The 19,546-nt window shown below is 38.0% G+C and overlaps 1 protein-coding gene across 2 annotated transcripts; it reads left to right on the top strand.

Moving 5' to 3' along the window:
- Positions 1 to 3,573: 3,573 nt before the first annotated feature.
- On the top strand, positions 3,574 to 16,645 carry LOC139473763 (terminal nucleotidyltransferase 5C-like). 2 transcript variants are annotated; one of them, XM_071256513.1, is made up of 2 exons: positions 3,574 to 3,836; positions 10,677 to 16,645. In XM_071256513.1, the coding sequence occupies exon 2, from the start codon at positions 10,713 to 10,715 to the stop codon at positions 11,940 to 11,942; it is 1,230 nt and encodes a 409-aa protein (XP_071112614.1). In that variant the 5' UTR covers positions 3,574 to 3,836; positions 10,677 to 10,712; the 3' UTR covers positions 11,943 to 16,645. The 2 variants fall into 2 exon arrangements, with proteins under 2 accessions (XP_071112614.1, XP_071112615.1); XM_071256514.1 differs by lacking the exon at positions 3,574 to 3,836 and adding an exon at positions 3,894 to 3,968.
- Positions 16,646 to 19,546: the final 2,901 nt, after the last annotated feature.

The following is a 19,546-nucleotide window of genomic DNA, read 5'->3' as shown; positions in this document are numbered from 1 at the left end:
GTTATGCAATGTATCACGCACACAGAATCTGCTTTCAATCACGAACCCGAACAATCGAAGCACAATCGGTTTATACAGATCGATAAATCAGCAACAGGAAGGGAGGTAACTGCTCCCAATCAATTATTTAATTTCATCAAGTGGCGCGAGAGAAAGTTTGGTCGGCGACCTCCGACCTTTACCGAGAATTGCCGATCGATGGATTGCGTAGGCGGCGCCCACACAACCCGTTCAACCACTGGTGTCTCAGTACAGTCAAATTCAATGTTTCGCGGAGACAAAAATAGCTCTATGATCTATTTAAATGTCTCGGATGCGACGGAATAGTTATTGCCCAAGGCACCAAGGCTACTCCCTCACAGACTGAGATAAGGGTTTATGTTGTTGAGAGGCATTATCATCCATAAAGGATAGATATATTTACGTGCAGTCTAACCTCGCTGTGTTCAATGGGTCGTCTATATACGGACCTCGTGGACAGTTTTATACGTGAAAGGTTATTTCTAAGCAGAACCCAAACTGAATTGTTATTTTCCCAATAAGTGGCAGACAAATGTCAGGGTACTTGTTTACATGTTCCACTGAGATAATAAATAGCTTTGTTAACTCAGAAAAAGACACCGAATCTAGTTAAAGTAACCCGTTACGTCGGGAAGATAGACCAGTGTATTTACTGTGGATGTTTGTGGATGCTCGTATGGAACTTGGTTGCAGTGACCTTGGAGTATAAGGAAGGTCATTATCTTGAACCATCTACAATGGCGCTCGCCTTGTTGTCAAAGATACACATTACCCAAGTAAATCATTATGAAAATCACTACAATATACCAAAATACAAATGTGTTCATATTTATCATTGTGTATTTTATCATATATTTTCAGAAGCACCGAACTTAGAGTTCTCTCATTTTCTTAGACGATTAAAATGTTCTAGTTTAATTTTGCTGAAGATGGGCTCAAATGGTCTTTGATAAAGATTTTGGTTATTCTTATATTATAAATTATAAACAAATAAATTGAAATTATGCCTGGAATCTGTTTATGGTCAAATCTCCAGTTATTTCCGAAACAGTTACGGCAGTATGTCAGTTTGAGCTTTTATTCTCATCCAAAACTGGCTTTCACAGGAGATATCGCCTATGTGTGATCAAAGAAATTGCATAAAAATGCTTTGCAGACCATCGTGACGTCATCGGTTACCAGAACGTCAAAACCAAATGCCATCACTCAGAAACATGGAGTGGTGACTTTCTTTTGACCACATTACCCCTTAAAACAGCTTCCAACTAACCATAGTCTTGAGAGATATATGACATTTATACAAATTATAAACTTTTGGAAACGACTACCATCAGTTATAACTCGGTACATTCGTTCAAAACAACCTATAAACTTCACTATACAGCAACGATGCCCAACCTGACTGAATGTTGCTACATCAGCGATAGCCCAGTCCTACCACCTGTAACGACTCTCCCGACAATGGTAGGTTACGTTGGAGCAAGTTTATCCTGGATTCCGAAACAAGATGTTCACCCTGAACATGGATATATGTATGAAACCCATTTCTGGTGGCCCCCGCCATGATATTGCTGGTATATTTTAAGAAGCGGCGTAAAACCATGCTAATTCACTCTCAACCTCAGCACACGTAACCGTTACACACAGAAAAAAACGTCATTGCATTCATTAATAAGTACGTGACACGGGACACGATCGTAACTCTTGTTAAGGTGAAAAAAAATAGTTTTAAATTGCTATGTCGCATGATCCAGAATATGTCAACAGAAAGCTATATCTTCTTGTTACAATGACATATTTGATGTCAGTGAAAATAGTTCTGGTTTAAAGGTTATAGTCTGGGCACGAGCTGCTAAATCGTCTAAAGCGCTGCAATTCCGAGCGTTATGCGGTGTTCTAGTGACTTAGGCGCGCCAAGATGAGCGTGGGTTTGAACTCCAGACTCGTCCTATTATGGTTATTGGTTTATATTAACACCATGTCGTGCTCCCTAGTGTCCCAGAGAATACCTAATGTCTAAGACTGGTGTCACTTCGAGCGTACCTTGTGATATAACTCAACTGCTTTATTCTTTATTTCAAACTGTTCGAGTCATCGGGGCAATTTAATGCTTAATTTTGTTACCTGCATGGGATTCCCAAATAAGTTCGAGACAACCAGGTATTCGACACATCCAGTTCGACAGATCCGAGTATAAATGGTGATAAATATATAATAGGAATTCGCAGGGAGCGGGAGTTCAGTTCAAGACAACCGGAATTCGACACATCCAAGTTCGACACAACGATGCTCGACAGTACTGTTCAACAAGACGTAAAACCCAACCCACTCTCTCACTCAAGGTTATAATACCAACGCCTGTGTTCAACATTGTGGTAACATAATTATCTGCACCAGTGTGTGACCCTGCAAGCGTGCTCCACTTGGAGACACATTTGCACTTGTGTGTGAACTAAGAAATCTATGACCATGTGCTTCAAAGCCGTGTTAATCACGCCATTGTGGAGATTAGTACACAATACGATAAACAATCCTCTCAAAGGCGGATCCGCCACTGTCAACCTCATTTAGGTGACTGCAATATGGCATATACCGTAGGTGCTCCCTCGCCTGTGTCAATGTGTGCGTCATTACAATTCACGCTTCTCTAGATCAATGAAACCGTCATTACAGTCTACTAGTTTGTGGTACTCTGAAAGCTACCTGGTCATTTTGAAGGTCAGCGTATGTCTACTAAACACCAATATGCAAACATGGTTGAGGTTTCTTCATCTCGAAATTATCTATGCTTATTTTGGCTAAATCGGGCGTCTTTTGGATCATTAATCAATTTGATCACGCTCGCTTCGGTCATAACAAGAGAGTTTATCATTAAGGGTCTGTCGTGTGTTTACTAAAGGAAGGTGTCGGAGCACTCCTGGTGTCTGTGTGCTGGTCTATTGTCGTCCTTAGCGATGTTCCTTCATAAATATCTAAGTAATGTTTGGATGTGTATCGAGGTGGTGTTAAATGTGTCTATCTGCTCCGCGACGTGAAGTAGGCTTATCTCTGACTTAAAATGCTGCAGGCAGACAAAAACGCCTGTAATTTAGTCTATTTTGGGGCAGAAAGTATATGTTGTCTTGAATATGCCTTGATTCCCATGTGGTTATAAGATTACTATTTATAGATCCTTTGAAGCAATTTTCAAACGGAAATACAAATCCTGTCTGTTTTTAGATGTCCCGAGTCGCGAAACTAATCTGGTGAAATCCGTGGGTTGAGTTAATGAATAGGCACTATTCGTAAACACCCTGCTTCTTGGAGATCTATCCTCAAAACAAATCCGACATTACTGGGTAAAACCCATCGATTGGACGTCCATCGTGACGTCATTGTGACGTCGAATGCAACCATAACAACCAGATTGATAGCCCACGCATAATGCCCATATTAGGAAGATATCTCATCAAAGACTTTCCGATCATGTCCGTCCATTCTAGAAAGTACAGACTGTTACAGCGCTGATGAAAACATTAAGATCAATATTTCGTCTTAGCTGACGCAAGTTCGGTTCAGTGGGAGACCTACGCTGCTGGTTGGTTGTAGAAACGAATGAATGAAACCAGGCCCGCTGGCGAACGCTACCGCCCATAACTCAAGACGGCTGGTTTTACGTCGAGGCCACACATACGCACGCTAGTCTTACGGGCATTGGCGTTCTCTGCATACTTGGCGGCAAATGGTCAGTTCTGTGTTGTCGTAGTCTTCAAGTAGCCTGAGGGGACAAAGCCGCCTGGCAAGGTCGTCACGGACATTTAGTTGATTACAGACAGGTATATATATCTTACTGCATCATTTGTATTGTGTAGAATGGACAGTGTCCAGGGCTGACTTTGCACGGGCGTACAGTCAGTGCCTCTTTCATATTCACCGACCTTGGCTTTGGAGGCCGAACGTCTTGAGAGGTGCGTTTTCATTTTTAAAACTGACATTTCTAAACTTTTATAGTGTGATATATATTCATTGCATTTGGTTATTTAATACTTTAATTCCAGTAGCATCTTCGTGTTTAATAGGGTGCTATTGGAACGTGTGCATGCATGCATGATTCAACTTCAAAAAACAATATCCATCCAGCGTAAGTCAGTATACGCTTAGGCCCGTGAAGATCCGGGTTAAAATATATCTTCAGCAACCCATGTTCATTGTGTGAATCACTGGATTGCCTGGTCCAGACTCGATTATTTAAAGACCGACGTCATATAGCTGGAAATATTGTTGAGTGCGGCGTTAACAACAAAGAAACAGCAAAATACTGATTCTTGGCCTTTTTCATATGCATGTTATTATACACTACATTCATAGTTCGGCCATGTTGTAATGCGAAGATGCAAATGTCTTTTTGTTCCATTTAGTCATTTACGATGTATCTGACATACAGAGCTATTTTATGTTGCACCGTTTCGATTTTCTGTATGTATTGACATATGGTAATATGGTATTGCTATAATACTGATGCAATATAATACCACTGGCGGATGATATTGTTGTGACACTCATTCAATGAAGTAATATCAATGTAGGATCTGTAATACTTCATACTGATTCATTGAAATAATATTTCTGCACGATTCTGATTAAACTGATGAAATATGATACCATTTGTGTATGACAATAATGTGTCAAACGGATGCAGTGAAACACATGGTGTGGGATATATTACTATACAGTACAATCCTGATGTCAAAGAATACTTAGATACTTATTCAATAGAATACTGTTGTTGTAACACTGCCATATACAAATATAGTGGATTACTAGTATTTTAATACTGCTATATAATAATACAATAAATTACTAGCATTGCGATACTGTAATACTGCCATATACAAATATAATGGATTACTTTCAGTGTGATACTGCCATATACAAATACAATACCAGTGCTGTAATACTGACATAAACAAATACAATGGATTACGTTTGTGTAATACTGCCGTATACAAATACAATACCAGTACTGTAATACTGACATAAACAAATACAATGGATAACGTTTGTGTAATACTGCCATATACAAATACAATACCAGTACTGTAATACTGACATAAACAAATACAATGGATTACGTTTGTGTAGTACTGCCATATACAAATACAATACTAGTACTGTAAAACTGACATAAACAAATACAATGGATTACGTTTGTGTAATACTGCCATATACAAATACAATACCAGTGCTGTAATACTGACATAAACAAATACAATGGATAACGTTTAGTGTAATACTGCCGTATATACAAATACAATACTAGTACTGTAATACTGACATAAGCAAATACAATGGAATGTTGTAATTGTGTTATACTGTAAACAATGATTGCCGTGTGCGTGCGGTGGGGTAGCCAAGTGGTTAAAGCGTTCGCTTGTCACGCCGAAGACACGAGTTCGATTCCCCACATGGGTAATGTGTAAAGCCCATTTCTGGTGTCCCCCGCCGTGATAATGCCGGAATAATGCTCAAAGCGGCGTAAAACCATACTCACTCACTGTTGTGTGTGTGTCGTGATCAACCATGCGGATGAGACAGACACAATCAGATCAGTGAACGGTTCATCGCGTTCGTCATGTCAACTCAAGGTCAAGACTTTACCTTCCGTATAACTGTAATACCATACAGATGTTTGAACCTATTGATCAAAGTGCCATATCTGTTAACTAACGCCTTATATCTAACCCAAATCAGGTTATCAAATAGCATATATAGACGCTAGGTTCGAATCCCATATTTTCCCATGTTATGATCCATGGTTTGCTAGCGTCATATGTTTGATTTTAGTGATTCGCGTCTACTCATACGCCTGTCTCTCTTTAACCCGTGAGTGACAAACGTTTTACGCCGCTTTTAGCAATTCCCAGTAATGTCAGGGCGGGTGGGATTTACAGATTGAACCATATGATCCTGGAATCAAACCCAGTCTTCCATGTGACGAGAGAACTCATAAACCATTAGGCTACCCTACCGCACCAAAACCTGACTCGTCTCCTTGCCGGGCCATCCAAGATATAATATAATGGCATCGTGTTTTGATACCGGCGTAGCTGTCACTCGGACTGTGTGTGCGCTTAACATAAATACCACAATCACGTGACACTACTAAATGCTTGTAAAATCGATTTTCATCCAATTACGGCAAATCGATCTGCATTTCTGCCGTACTATAAGCCAGAGAGGGACAAGGCCAGGCTTACAAAGGGGCACTGCCTTGAAGTGTTGTGGCATTGTGACACGTCAATCAATAGTCTGCCAGTTTGATACATATGTTAAATAGTCCGTCCTAATGAAATGCTGCTACGTCGCCGTGTTTGTAATAACCGTCGCGACCCGCTGGGAGTTATTTTGTCTTCTTGTCACTTCATAGTTTGTGAGGGTTTAAAAATAATGAGGATCGGTGTAAAATTAACATTAATTAGTTTAGTATCTATGTCGACGATCGAAGCTGTCAGTCAAACTGGTTTGTGTTTTTGTTGACGAAAAATCCAGTCCTATACTCCATGTCGCGGTATGGGATAACAATATACGTCCACTACCTTAAGGATCGTGTAAGACGTCGTTTACTACCCCTAGTAACAACTAAACGTGTTCCAAACATCCCCGGTTTCTTCTGATAACGCCAAAGAACAGTTGTGTTGCTGGTGACTTTCTTCTATAGTTTAATATGTCAGAATATGTTTGTAAGTTTGCGGTTTTTTTCTCAGTGAGTATTTATAGATACAGCTGGTCAAATCAGCCGTTATCGTTTGTAATCAATTAATGTAATATACACGATCTGTCTTCGAAGTGACTATATGCTACGAACTTGTACACCTCAAAATTTCATACGAAATGTCATATATTTTCATCTTTTACTTGAAGCCTACACTGTCAACCATTTAGCGGACATTGCCCCATGATCCAAGCTGTCGGTCCGTATATACGCCCATAGGACGCTGTGCCGACTGTTTCCTTCACGGGGCATAATATTACATAGGTGAAAATTTATTACACCTATTGGCCTATAGATTAAGTAACATCTATCAACCTTTAAGGAGCGAAGCCATAGCCGCGCCTGACTGCGCACAACACGCCTTCCCCGACCCGCTCCAGCGCTGAGTGTTGGTATAGCGTTGAGAGAATTATTGACCATGCTGCTCACGCGTGAAATCGCTTAAAGAATACACTAAACGCTATGTATATTCAAGGAGTTGTGATTAGGGTGTATCACAACAACGCCCAGGGCTCTATCTTTCTATCGGTCATTATCCATTGATTGGAAACATACAAGTGATCAGATAAGTATCTACATTGGTTGTAACCGGTATATAAGGCTTGACTAGGTGTACGTTAACATCTTTATACGGTGTTCCTGAGAAAGCCGTTATGGTGGCTATTCAATATAAGAGTCACGTATTCCATTCTAGAGTTGGTTGATGACAAACAAGATTGTTATTTAGGTTATTGTATTCTTTTTAAACAACATAACCACGCTCCCATTGAATTGAAGCAATGTTACATTGTATGCTGAAAGGGGGAAAAACGGAACAGATTGTGAGTGAATGAGTATGGTTTTACGCCGCTTTTAGCAATAGTCCAGCAATATCACGACGGGGGATACCAGAAATGGGCTTCACACATTGTACCCATGTGGGGAATCGAACCCGAGCATTCGGCGCGACGAGCGAACGCTTTAATCACTAGACTACCCTTCCGGGAGTCCTTCGATCATCCGTAACACTAACCCGTTATAGAGAAAAAGAAGACACTTTGGCAAGAAAGTAAATGACCAGGTTTTAAACTTTCACCCAGGTTATATAAATGTGAACATTTTTCACAAACGAGTAAACAGTATCTGCCATCATTGCAATGGGTTTCCTTGCCTCCTCCATCAGTAATGATATGGATGGGTTCGTGAGGCGACACTGACAGAGACCATGATTGAAGTGTTTACGTCAGGATTCCTCCAGTATATGATGTTGCAGACAAGCAAGGCTCGGACTAACCCTCCAACACACGGGGCAGACACTCACTCAGTCCCCGCGCTGCGCAGATTGGCCTGTGTTCGCGGCAGTGGTCAACACGGCTGACATGGCGCTCGCATGTGAAGCCCACCCTGTACACTGATGGATGACGTAGGCGAGGATGTATGTCGGTCACTGCGTGGAACGATGTTCATGATGCGGGACCAATCATAAGAACGGGACACAGAACATTCATTAGATGATCGTTCATTGACTGCGTCATCGTCGTCAGTAGTAGTAGTAGTAGTATAGTAGTAGTAGTAGTAGTAGTAGTAGTATAGTAGTAGTAGTAGTAGTAGTAGTATAGTAGTAGTAGTAGTAGTATAGTAGTAGTAGCAGAGACCATATAACAGACTGAATTTTACTTTCAGTAATATTATTTGCAGTTATAAAAGAAATTGGAAAATATATTATCGATGAGCTGTTATTTGTGAAAGTGGGGTAAAGTGGCCAAGCACTGGTCATTTGCCCCAACATATAGGCAAAATGGCCATTTTTGTCAAAACACATTTACATAGATGTAATTTAATACAGCTGTGGAGGATTTTAATAACATGTACCATAATGGTGTCAATTGAAAGGATGTTGCAGTTGTGCTGTGAGTTTAATTATATCTTTGTTTAGAACCACAGCATTTAGACGAATGTGTTAGAGGGTGCACTTTGCCCTGGTCTCCCCTAGCAGTTTGTAGTTTACCGCCGTACTCAGCAATATTTCAACCATATGACGAGTCTGGACCAGACAATCCAGTGATTGACATCATCAGCATCAATCCACGCAATTGGGAAATGATGACATGCATCAACCAAGTCAGCGAGCCTGACCATCCGATCCCGTTAGTCGCCTCTTACGACAAGCATAGTCGCCACTTACGACAAGCATAGACGTCTTTCATGTTTAGCATGGGTTGCTGAAGACCTATTCTAAATTATTCTAAACCGGATCTAGTAGTAGTAGTAGTAAGAAGAAGAAGAGGAAGAAGAAAAAGAAGAAGAAGCACCATCATCTTCATGTCAAAGGGATCATTGTATAATTATATTATAGATTCAACTATGACGTGTTGATTGTACACGAACAGCGACAGAAACAGGTATCGTGTACATCCGTAACCCTGATAAATATTGATTTAAACATCGATCACTAAATAATTGATCCCAATCCACTTGGATGTAACTGATCTGTGTATACCTAACATGGTTACTATACATCCACGCGAGACACAACCGTGGTATTCAGTCCCCTGAAACAACCGAGACTCATCTCAGACTGTGTAATGTAACCCTCAAACGTTACGGTGAGAAAAGACAGCTCCGATTGCTACTTTGGACGTGGTTATACTAATAAAGCTATCAAACGGTTTAACCCACACAGACTTTCCACTTTATAACATAGAAAACAAAAGTGGTGTGTGTTAAAACCGGGTACTTTTAATAAACAATAGCTGTGAATAAATAACAATATATGGCGTATTGGAGTGGGCGTGTCGATGTTCCGACATGCGACAAATTTGAACTTCTGGTTTTCCATTCTGACACTGAAACAGTGGTTTGGATTTCTATAAACTGTCTTAATAGGTTTGGTTAAGTTATGACATAATGTGTAAATTACGCTGTTTCGCGTAAGACGGAAGAAAATAATTAATAAATCGATCAGCTTTTGAAATTATGTCATTGTCAAAGGATTGCGTACTTAATATCTAATTATAGTTTCGGAAAATCGCTTTCTTGTCTTCCGTAATGAGAGTATATATAACCATGGATAAAAAAGGATAGCGTTTTAGAATGTTTTGTCTTGTCCAAGCTACGGTCTGGGTCACTTGTTGCTAAATCATTACGAGTGTGAGTATACTTGGCACAGTGTTAATTGGGGTAGAGTGATTAAGATGGTTCAAGAATTAATTTAAGGTTTTAAGTTAAATTGGCTGCGATATGAATTGATTGATTAATTTGAAAATACATTCTGGAACCCACCAAATTTATTCAAATATTATTTAACCGATAAACACAACTGAAAATAGAAACGAGAATGGCTGTACCATAGGCTTAGACGCAGTTGTCTCCCTTGTGTCGCCGCCTGACAGCTGTCAACCGCTTACTGAAGTTTGAAAGATGTCACGAGAAATATTAAGTATACTATCATTGGAAGTTAGAAATGTACATCTAAACTAATGGATGTATTTGCAATAAGAAAACGCATATTCTACGTTTGACATTTCGACACCACGAGCAACCGAGTTTGATCTAAAAATAGCTAAATCATCTGTGAGCCTTCTTCACTACTCGGAGTCCGCGGAGAAAAAGTAGTTCTTTTAAAATATCTAATGATTGCCGTTAGAAATAATTTTCGCTCACGTGGATCATACATGTAACATTCAACTTGTGAACATATATTCAAATATGTTTACAAAACAAGAAATCATATTAGAATTTGTAAAACAGCTGGAATTAGGCGTATGAATATGCTATGTGAGTAGTCCTACTGTGGTAGTACGTAACAGCAGCTAATGTGCCTAGACTGCAGTTTGACGTCTGCCGCTGAGTGAGAGTGTGTGTGTTTACAGGCGGTTGTCAGTGAGTAGGATTGTCATATTCAAACTGTCTCTTCTTCTTGCAGGAATACCACACTACTATTGAACTGACAAGACCTGGTATGGCAAACATGTGTTCCAATCGCTTCCAAGTTTTGTGTCATGAACAAGTTATTCGACTTCACGAGGTTATGGAAGATGTGGTTCCTATTCACGGTCGCGGAAATTTCCCTACTCTGGAATTGAAATTGAAAGATTTGGTTGTAATTGTCCGTGATAAATTGAAAAGTGAAGGGGTCATAATACGTGACATACGTTTGAATGGTGGTGCTGCCAGTTACATCCTTGGAACGGACGAGATTCAATCGTACAACGACTTGGATCTGATTTTCGGAGTGGACCTGTCAAACCACAACGAGTTGCAGAAAATCAAGAATTGTGTGCTTGGCTGCCTGCTGGATTTCCTCCCAGATGGTGTAAGTAAAGAAAAAATGAGTAGCTGCAGCTTAAAGGAAGCTTATGTGCAGAAGATGGTGAAAGTGTGTAATGAACACGGGGACCGGTGGAGTTTAATTTCGCTGTCAAACAACAAGGGGAAAAACGTGGAACTCAAATTCGTGGATAAGATGAAACGTCAGTTCGAGTTCAGCGTTGATTCTTTTCAGATCATTTTGGAGAGCTTGTTGACCTTCTATGATGTCTCTGCGACACCAATGAGTGAGCACTTCTACCCAACTGTTGTGGCAGAAAGTCTGTATGGAGATTTCTGTGAGGCATGGTTTCACTTGACAAAGAAACAAATAGCTACACGAAACCCAGAGGAAATTCGTGGTGGTGGTTTGTTGAAATACTGCAATTTGTTAGTGCGGGGATTCAACCCTGCTGAGGATGTGGATATAAGGACCATGGAAAGGTACATGTGCTCAAGATTCTTCATTGATTTCAGTGATATTAACCAGCAGAGACAAAAGCTTGAAGCTTACCTTACAAATCATTTCAGTGAGGATGAAGAGTACAAGTATGAATATCTGATGACATTGTATCGTGTGGTGGATGAGAGTACCATCTGTCTTATGGGTCATGAGAGGAGACAGACACTCAATCTGATCCATCAACTTGCCTGTCAAGTTTATGTGGAACAAGAACAGAAAAGTTCACAGAAATGTATTGAACTCCAACAGTTGGACCAGCTGAACAATCTTGTGATCGATCAGGTGTTCTATGGCCCATTCAGTGCACCTACCACAACTCCAGGCAGCCAGTATTACAACTACACCTATTCCCCTTCATCTGCCTACCAGATTGGGACCAATACATGTCCCTACTGTCCCCCTTATTTGCAGTGTTCATAGTCAGAACACATCATGATCTCGGCTTCAAATGGTGAGAGGCTACCATCCTTTTTGACAATATTCCAATTTTCTGTGATCATATTTTTCCAGTTCATTTCAGGGCAATATGCATTGGTTGGGGGTTACTTATTTTGTTTCCAACATTTGCTCCGTGTGAATGGATATATCTTTCTTTCAATTGGATGAAACTGTGTCATTTTCTTTCATATCAGTGGCAGCGTTTGAAGCATCACGTCTTCATACTTTGGACCCAGGATGTGATAATAAAAGTGGCTTGAGTTATGAACTGGGAAATAGACCAGCATTAGCCTTACATGAGGAACATATTTTTGCAACAGACTGGATGTGTGCAAGTGGACTGAAAGTTCTCTTATTGTTCCATGTACAAAATCATTTGTTCTCAAATCAGAATATCTATTCTATAAATATGTTATTACTTTGTTGCTTTATCTAGCCTAGTCTTCTTCAGATTGCACTCTATTTTTTTAAACAAGTGCTCAATATTTGAGATCAAAACTAGATACATCTCATATTTTGTATCAATATGAATTTAGACTATTAACTTGCAGCCTACAGGTTATTTAGTCATAATACAGTGTGTATATATATATAATACGTACGTTAATCAAAAAAATCTGTGATGCCTATGTCTTACTTCGACATAATTGTTAGTGCTCCCTTCATCCTGTAACTGAACTATATTTAACCTGCAAAGCTACATGAAGTAAAAGACCAAAACATATTACAGCTTTGCTTGTCCGCTGACAACTGAACTGAATATTTTCCTGTAGTTTCATTGCTAAACTTGGTCAATTTTATGAGAAATGAAAATGTCTGACTTGTTATGCTCTAGTATTTCATACATTTTTTTCTCTAATAGGTTATACGACCCAGCGATGTTGTCATTGATTTGTTAGCAGATTATATCTGTTACATGGGGTCACTAATGTAAGGGAGTGATTGTTTTATAAATGTTTGTTGTAGATTATGAAGACAATATTTTCTCTACTGTCTCACAAGACCAGTTGTATAAAAGATGAAATGTCACTGAATCTCAACACTATACCTCAGCAAAGTCATTGAGTAGACCTATCCTGTAGAGAAATACTAAAGAATATACTTCATTCTATGTATTTTGAAGAAATGCAGTTCTGTTGAATTGAGAAATTTGAAATTGTTAATCATTTCAGTTTAGATGTTGTGTCAAAATCGTGAGTGCAATAACAGTTTATTGTTGAAATTTATAGTTCACAAGTTATAATTTGTTAGCTGTTCAGTGTATCAAGAAGTACTTATTCATATTAAGTGTGTGAACCCAGGAAAGGACTTTGATGCAAAGGTTTGGACTAACAATGCTACACAAGTTGATAACTACTAGGAGTCTTGACCCACTTAAAATGCTCCAGTTCAGTGTAATCATCATATTCTTGTTGGGGATAATATTATGAAAAATGTATAGTGATGTTATTTGTGATAAGTCATCTTATGCACTATAGTATTGTTCATTATTGTAGCAGGGAGTTAGATGTCTCTTTGAACCCAGTAATAGGGTAATTATCATTTGTTCAGAGTGAGCATATTGGAAAAGAACTATCGTCAAATTACTTTACATGCATCAGTTATGTTAAGAATCTGTTACAATTTATTATGTGTGAAAAATATTTCCAGTTTTATAATAGGATTATTTTATATATAGATATTACATAAGGTTATGGCTTCCAGTGTTTAAATAAAATATGAAAGTCAGGGGTCCTTGTCAAAACCTTAGTGTTAAACGTTTAAAAATATTACCATTGGAGAAGACACCAAGGGCCCCAGGACCTTTTACTTTTGGAATGCTAGCTACAACAAATGACTAGAAGACAAATTGAAAGACAAGATTAGTTTGTCAGTATTTGACAGACCAGCATTGATAAGATTAACTTTCTATGGATCTTTACTGTGTGGTGAAGATGAATCATTAGCTGATAAGTGTCTTGTATTGAACATGTTGAATATATGGTAGACACTGTTAAATAGCTTCTAAAGTAAACGATAAGGTAAAAGTTAGGTCAACAGCTATCACATTACTCCAGATTGCAAACAGGTCATGCAACCTACATCTGCCGAGTACATACATATTTAGGTACGCATACTCTCTCAGCATGCATGCATGCATATGTCAGGAGTTCAGTGCATTGTGTTATCTTCCTCCTGTCATTCATTATCCTAGCCAGGTTATTCTCTTGAGTTATGTTAGTAGTATATGTCTCGCAGATGTGCAGTGCTGGAACCCAGTTTGGTTATGATAAACTTAAGCGCCTTTAATCCGGTCTCATGTTATTCACGTTCATTCAGAGCCTTTTTATTATTATTTATACAAGAGTGACATCAGTATGTTCCTGTGAAAATTTGATTGATATAGATGTATTAAAATTAGGTTTAGTACCATTTAAGTTGTTTTCCATTACAGTTTCAAATTTGATTAAGTGGAGAAATGAATATTTTCAGTTAATTAAAGAAACTTTCCCCTTGTGCCCTAGTTTTGACGAACAGTCTCTGAAATGTTTTAAGAATCTTTCGTAACTCATAAGATAGCCTTTTACAAGGGGTAGATTCCAACCAAGTTGTTTATCCTATATTGGCACATATTGAAGGTACTGGACTTGCTTAAGAATATTAATTGGTCCTTTTAGATTGTTGGAGTATGTTAAAGACGTGAATATCGATAAGATTGTACAGTAAAGAAACACATCTATTCTTCAGTATGGGAGACATGTAACCTATTATGTGCTTGTGCTCACATAACTGTGTACCACAAACAAGCTGTGAGTCTTCTATGCCTCCTCGCTTGTAGGTCCTTGTGTAGAGTATGTACACAGTTGGGAAATTGATCCTGTTAATGGTTGACCTACATTTGCATATAACATGAGATATGTCTCTCACATGTGTTAGGGCAAAAGTGGACCAAGGACTGAACTGCTAATACTTAAAATTGGTTTAGAAAACTATTGCAAATTAATAGACGTATCAGTAAGGGAGCTTGCTATTTAGTGTTATGAATATGGTTTAGTCCTTTTGAACATATCTTCAGGTTACAAAAGTTGTCTGTAAAGTTTTAATTGAAAAAAACCCATAAATTCTGTATTTTTGAGAAGATTAAGATTAAAATAACGTCAAACCCAATGGTGTTCATGCATATTGCAAGGGTTAAATGAGAATTGATTAATGTTAATGTGAGAAGTTTTTATTTACTTATCAGTCTGTGGGAAAGATCTTATTGTATTATCAGTATGGTTGTTGAAAGGAATTATTTTGCACCTACTTTTCTGAAACCCCTTTATGGTAAAATTTCTTTCAAATCTAGTGAGCTTTACAACTTATGGTCTGTTATAGAATCTATGACAATTATACCAGTTCAACATGTTCAGACAACTAGACAATATTGGTTCAGTAGTAGTATCAGTACTATTATTGTGCACTTTAATGTAACTTTAAAAAGTAACATCTCCAAGTCATAATGAATTACTCCGCAAATTATGCGAGCTACATTTGTCCTGGATTAGACAACACTTTTACGTTAATCCTGTTCGGTTTCTGCCCCTTTCCTTGTCATTGCTAGGCATGCTTATCTTAGTTTTCAAGTTTCATGGTTCTGCTAATATACAAAGACCATGACAATGACATGAAATGTGATGCACAGCATGAACAGATCTGAATGTTGCCTCATCCATGGCTTAATGTTTCCACCATTATTATGAAATTGTCATGACTGTACTTCGCACAAGTCTTTTAGAGACGAGACAAGACAACTACCCTTGCAATGAGATAATAGATGATCAGTTGTTAGGATGTTGATGATTTCAAGTGAACAAGTGTTTACCTGGCATGTAAGTTGATCTGTATAATGGTAAAGGAATTAGCAAACAGGCTGATAAGTACATGGTTGAAAAAGTGTGTGAGGACATTTTGATGAAGGCCACATTCAGTTAAAATTTTCTGGTCTCATCCCTGGTTGATAAATTAATGAAAATGTGATTGGAATTTTTGTGTGTTTCAATACCATGATTACCCATTGTGTTTCTGTTATACAGTATATGGGGAATGAAATTATTTGAGATGAACATGACAGAATGCCAAATCACCTTCTTGGTTATTTGACCTTTTTGGATAAGTAACTCTTTATTTTGATTTCCAAAACATGAAGTTGTAGGGAAGCTTTCAATTTACGCCCAAATTTGTTACACCTTGAGACAATATTACCAGCTTCTATTGCTGTGTAATTATTCTGAGTTATTGTTGAAAGTTTGTTCTAGTTCTGATAATCAGTTGACATTCTGGTTTTGCTTCTACCGTCAACAAGTGACAGATCAATTGTATAGATAGTAGAAACGCATGAAAAGTAATCATTATGGTCATTTCATTACTTGAAGGGGACCCAGTTTATTCTTTTGAATTATTCATTTGTCATTTCATTAATGTTGCAAATGAAATATATTTTTGTGATCAAAAGAGCTTATGCCAAAGTATTTTGTCTTGGCAGTGGAAGTAAAATGCAGCGGCTATAACTGGTGCAGGCGTGCACCTACAACATGAACTGTCAGTTGTCTGCAGTGATAAGCAAGGTGCAGTTTCATTGTTTATTCTATTGTGTCATACCTACAGTTGAAATATATTACTCTGTATATTTCAAAGAAATTCCAGAATAAAATATTTTGATCCAATTGCTTGTATTTGTTTCCTTTATTTACACTATAGTGATACACCTACTTTGTTGTTTTACAATGTATGTCATAATACAAACATGAAATTATTTATGTTAAGGAGCCATTGAAGATCATCAAGCAGCTGTTGCTTTTTGAGAAATCATGAATATCATCAGAGAATATTACTAGTTTCATTGTTTTATGACATATTCTTATGTGCATAATGTGTTTTGATCAGTGCATGACATCACAATTTTCAGAATTGTGATGCATCAGTGAATGGTTGAGGCTGAGTTAAGCCCATACACTGTATTCAGTCTTTGATATGAAAGGATGAAAGTCCGGCCATAATACAGATGTAAATTTGTCCTGATTAAGGAATCTTGATTCTTTGGTCTATCAACCAATATCTTGACTTTGGACAGATATTGTGTTTCGGTAAGAAGAAATCTAACAGGATATCATTTACGTGATGACTTACTTTGAATGGCCCCTTTTAGAGATCTCAGGGACCGATACTGTTAAAAAGAAGCTGAGACTACCGGACTACTGTTAGAACTGCAACCAGTTTGGCACAAACACACACAGGAACCCTGTGGGGGTTCCGGGGGAGATGAGGCCCCACGACCTCATACTTGTGGGTGGTAAGATCCCATCTATGAGAAATGATAGGTCAGGCTCTTCTTGGCTGGTTGTATGTCATTGTACCCTGACAGCAGGATCATTGCTCAAGCTTTCAGTCACTGGTACTCCATTATTTACAAGATGCTGTAATATGGCTTAGGGGCACGGGTGGCCCAGTCAGCGATTTGCTGTTCAGAGTTGCGTCCCTTGGGCATGCCAAAAACCTATGAATGTGGGTTCGAATCCCGGTTCGCCCCAATTATGTTTCTAGGTTTGTCAGAACCATACCGTGCTCATGGGTTTCACCGAAGTGGTAAACGTCTGAGACCTGCATCACTTCGGGCTTTCCTCCCACATTAAGCTGACACGTGGTGATATAACTGGAATACTGTTAAAAGTGGTGTTAAACCCAACTCACTCACTCACTGTAATATGGCTTCAATATTGCTGATTTACATTATAAATAGCTCACACTTTGATACTTGTTATTGCTGCAGGTTTCAAATGAAATTTCTTTAAAGATCTACAACATGAATTGGTTAGTAAATAATACTAAATAGTGCTATTATAAAATACATTCTGACAACGTACATCAGCACACTCCCACATTGTATTTATCATCTGAAACTGGCTTCTGAAGGAGATACTGTTTGGGGTGAGGTCAAGTAATATCTCCTGGAGATATTCCCACAATGGACTTACACCACTATGCAGTGATTGCAGACCATTGTGATGTCATCAGTTACAATGATGTCAAAATCAAAAGATGTTACAAATCTCTGCCGCTGGAGCCAATTATCAGAACTTTGTACTGAAGACACTGGTTTTTACTGTTAACAAACAGAAAAAGGTGATTTGGGGATGATAAATAGAATCTCACCTGATTTGGTTTTGATACCAAATATATCAACACTCTTTTAACATTTATAACTTGTGTTGATGTATTTGATAAAGACACTCATGTGTGATATCTATGTATGCAATACATTGTTCAGTTAAACTTACAGAACACTGAACATTTATTCCCAGTTGCCATTAAAGCAACAGAATATTTTTTCTCTTCCACCATTAGGCCAACATCCCCACCTGTTTAATGGATTCTTCTCAGCAAAGACACAGGAAGTGAAACATCAGAGGCGGTCATGGTTGACTGGGAAAAAATAAATTACAATCCCTAGATTCAGTTTTAGGCCAGAACAATTTAATTATTGGTTTTATAGACTATTCCAACCTACATTTGGAAAAAGCAAAAAGTAATTTTGTAATATATTCAAGTGAATACAAGCTAATTTGTATTGGGTTTTTTAACTTTTATTTCAAGTGATACATGCATTCAATTAACCTTGTAATAGTCCAACACCTTTTTTTATAGCTGAATCTTGACATGCTGGCATGATGCTAGCCAAGAAAAAGTAATCTGGTAATCTCAATTGTTAACTATAGCAACATTCATGTACGGAAGCCTTTTAGGGCCATTTGGTTTTTTTCTTTTTTTTAATTGAAATTTCAAGATAATAAGCTGAAATTTAAAGGTGACAACTTGAAGTTTCACCTTAGTATCTTGAAATTTGAACTCAGTATCTTGAAATTTCAACTCAGTATGATGCAATTTTCAACTTAGTATCTTGAAATTTGGATAAAAAAAAAAGGCTTCGTACTCATGCCTACTACAATCATCAAGAGAAAAAACATGGTCAAACAAACAAACAAACATACAAACTCTGAAGTGTTACAGGCTTACTAAATTTTAAAAGCCAATCAGGATACAGCCTCATTTCTATATGCTTTCTCCAATGTAACAGGTTGTAGTCTTTCTAGCAATCTTTGTATCATGTATATTTTAGTTCAAATTTTATTTCTAACTTTAAAGGTAGAACGAATTAAGTCTAGCCTTAGCATAAAAAATATACCACCATTTATTTATGCTTAATTTAATATTTAATCTGTTAATAGAAAATTAAGATTTTAACATTTGTAATACTTAATCTGAAAACCATTGACAACAATATTTAAGATGGCCAGCTCCAATCAATGCTTAATTTGATATACTCGCTGACTTCTCATAAACTAAAAACTCTGTCCCTTGTGAAGTAATCAGAGATATGGTTTATAGAAATAGTACTTATCAGATACATAATGATTCAGATTCAACTCATCATTTGAATTCTTTAACTGGAGGTCCTTTCGAGGGAAAAGTGTGTTATCACATGTAAACTAGAGGCTTGTGTGGGTGCGAACAGAATGTCCTTAGGACCAGCTATGACATTCTGGTAACAGCTGTCATCCCTGTTGCAG

Source organism: Haliotis cracherodii, unplaced genomic scaffold, assembly GCF_022045235.1.
Source record: "Haliotis cracherodii isolate W230 unplaced genomic scaffold, xgHalCrac1.p SCAF_3, whole genome shotgun sequence".
NCBI classification, from domain to species: Eukaryota; Metazoa; Mollusca; class Gastropoda; order Lepetellida; family Haliotidae; genus Haliotis; species Haliotis cracherodii.
Note: the sequence above shows the minus strand (reverse complement) of the source record. Positions and strands in the feature narration are given on the sequence as shown.

What these genes read in the sequence shown, in the direction of transcription:
- LOC139473763 (XM_071256513.1), top strand. Translation starts at nt 10,713, where the DNA reads ATGGCAAACATGTGTTCCAATCGCTTCCAAGTTTTGTGTCATGAACAA.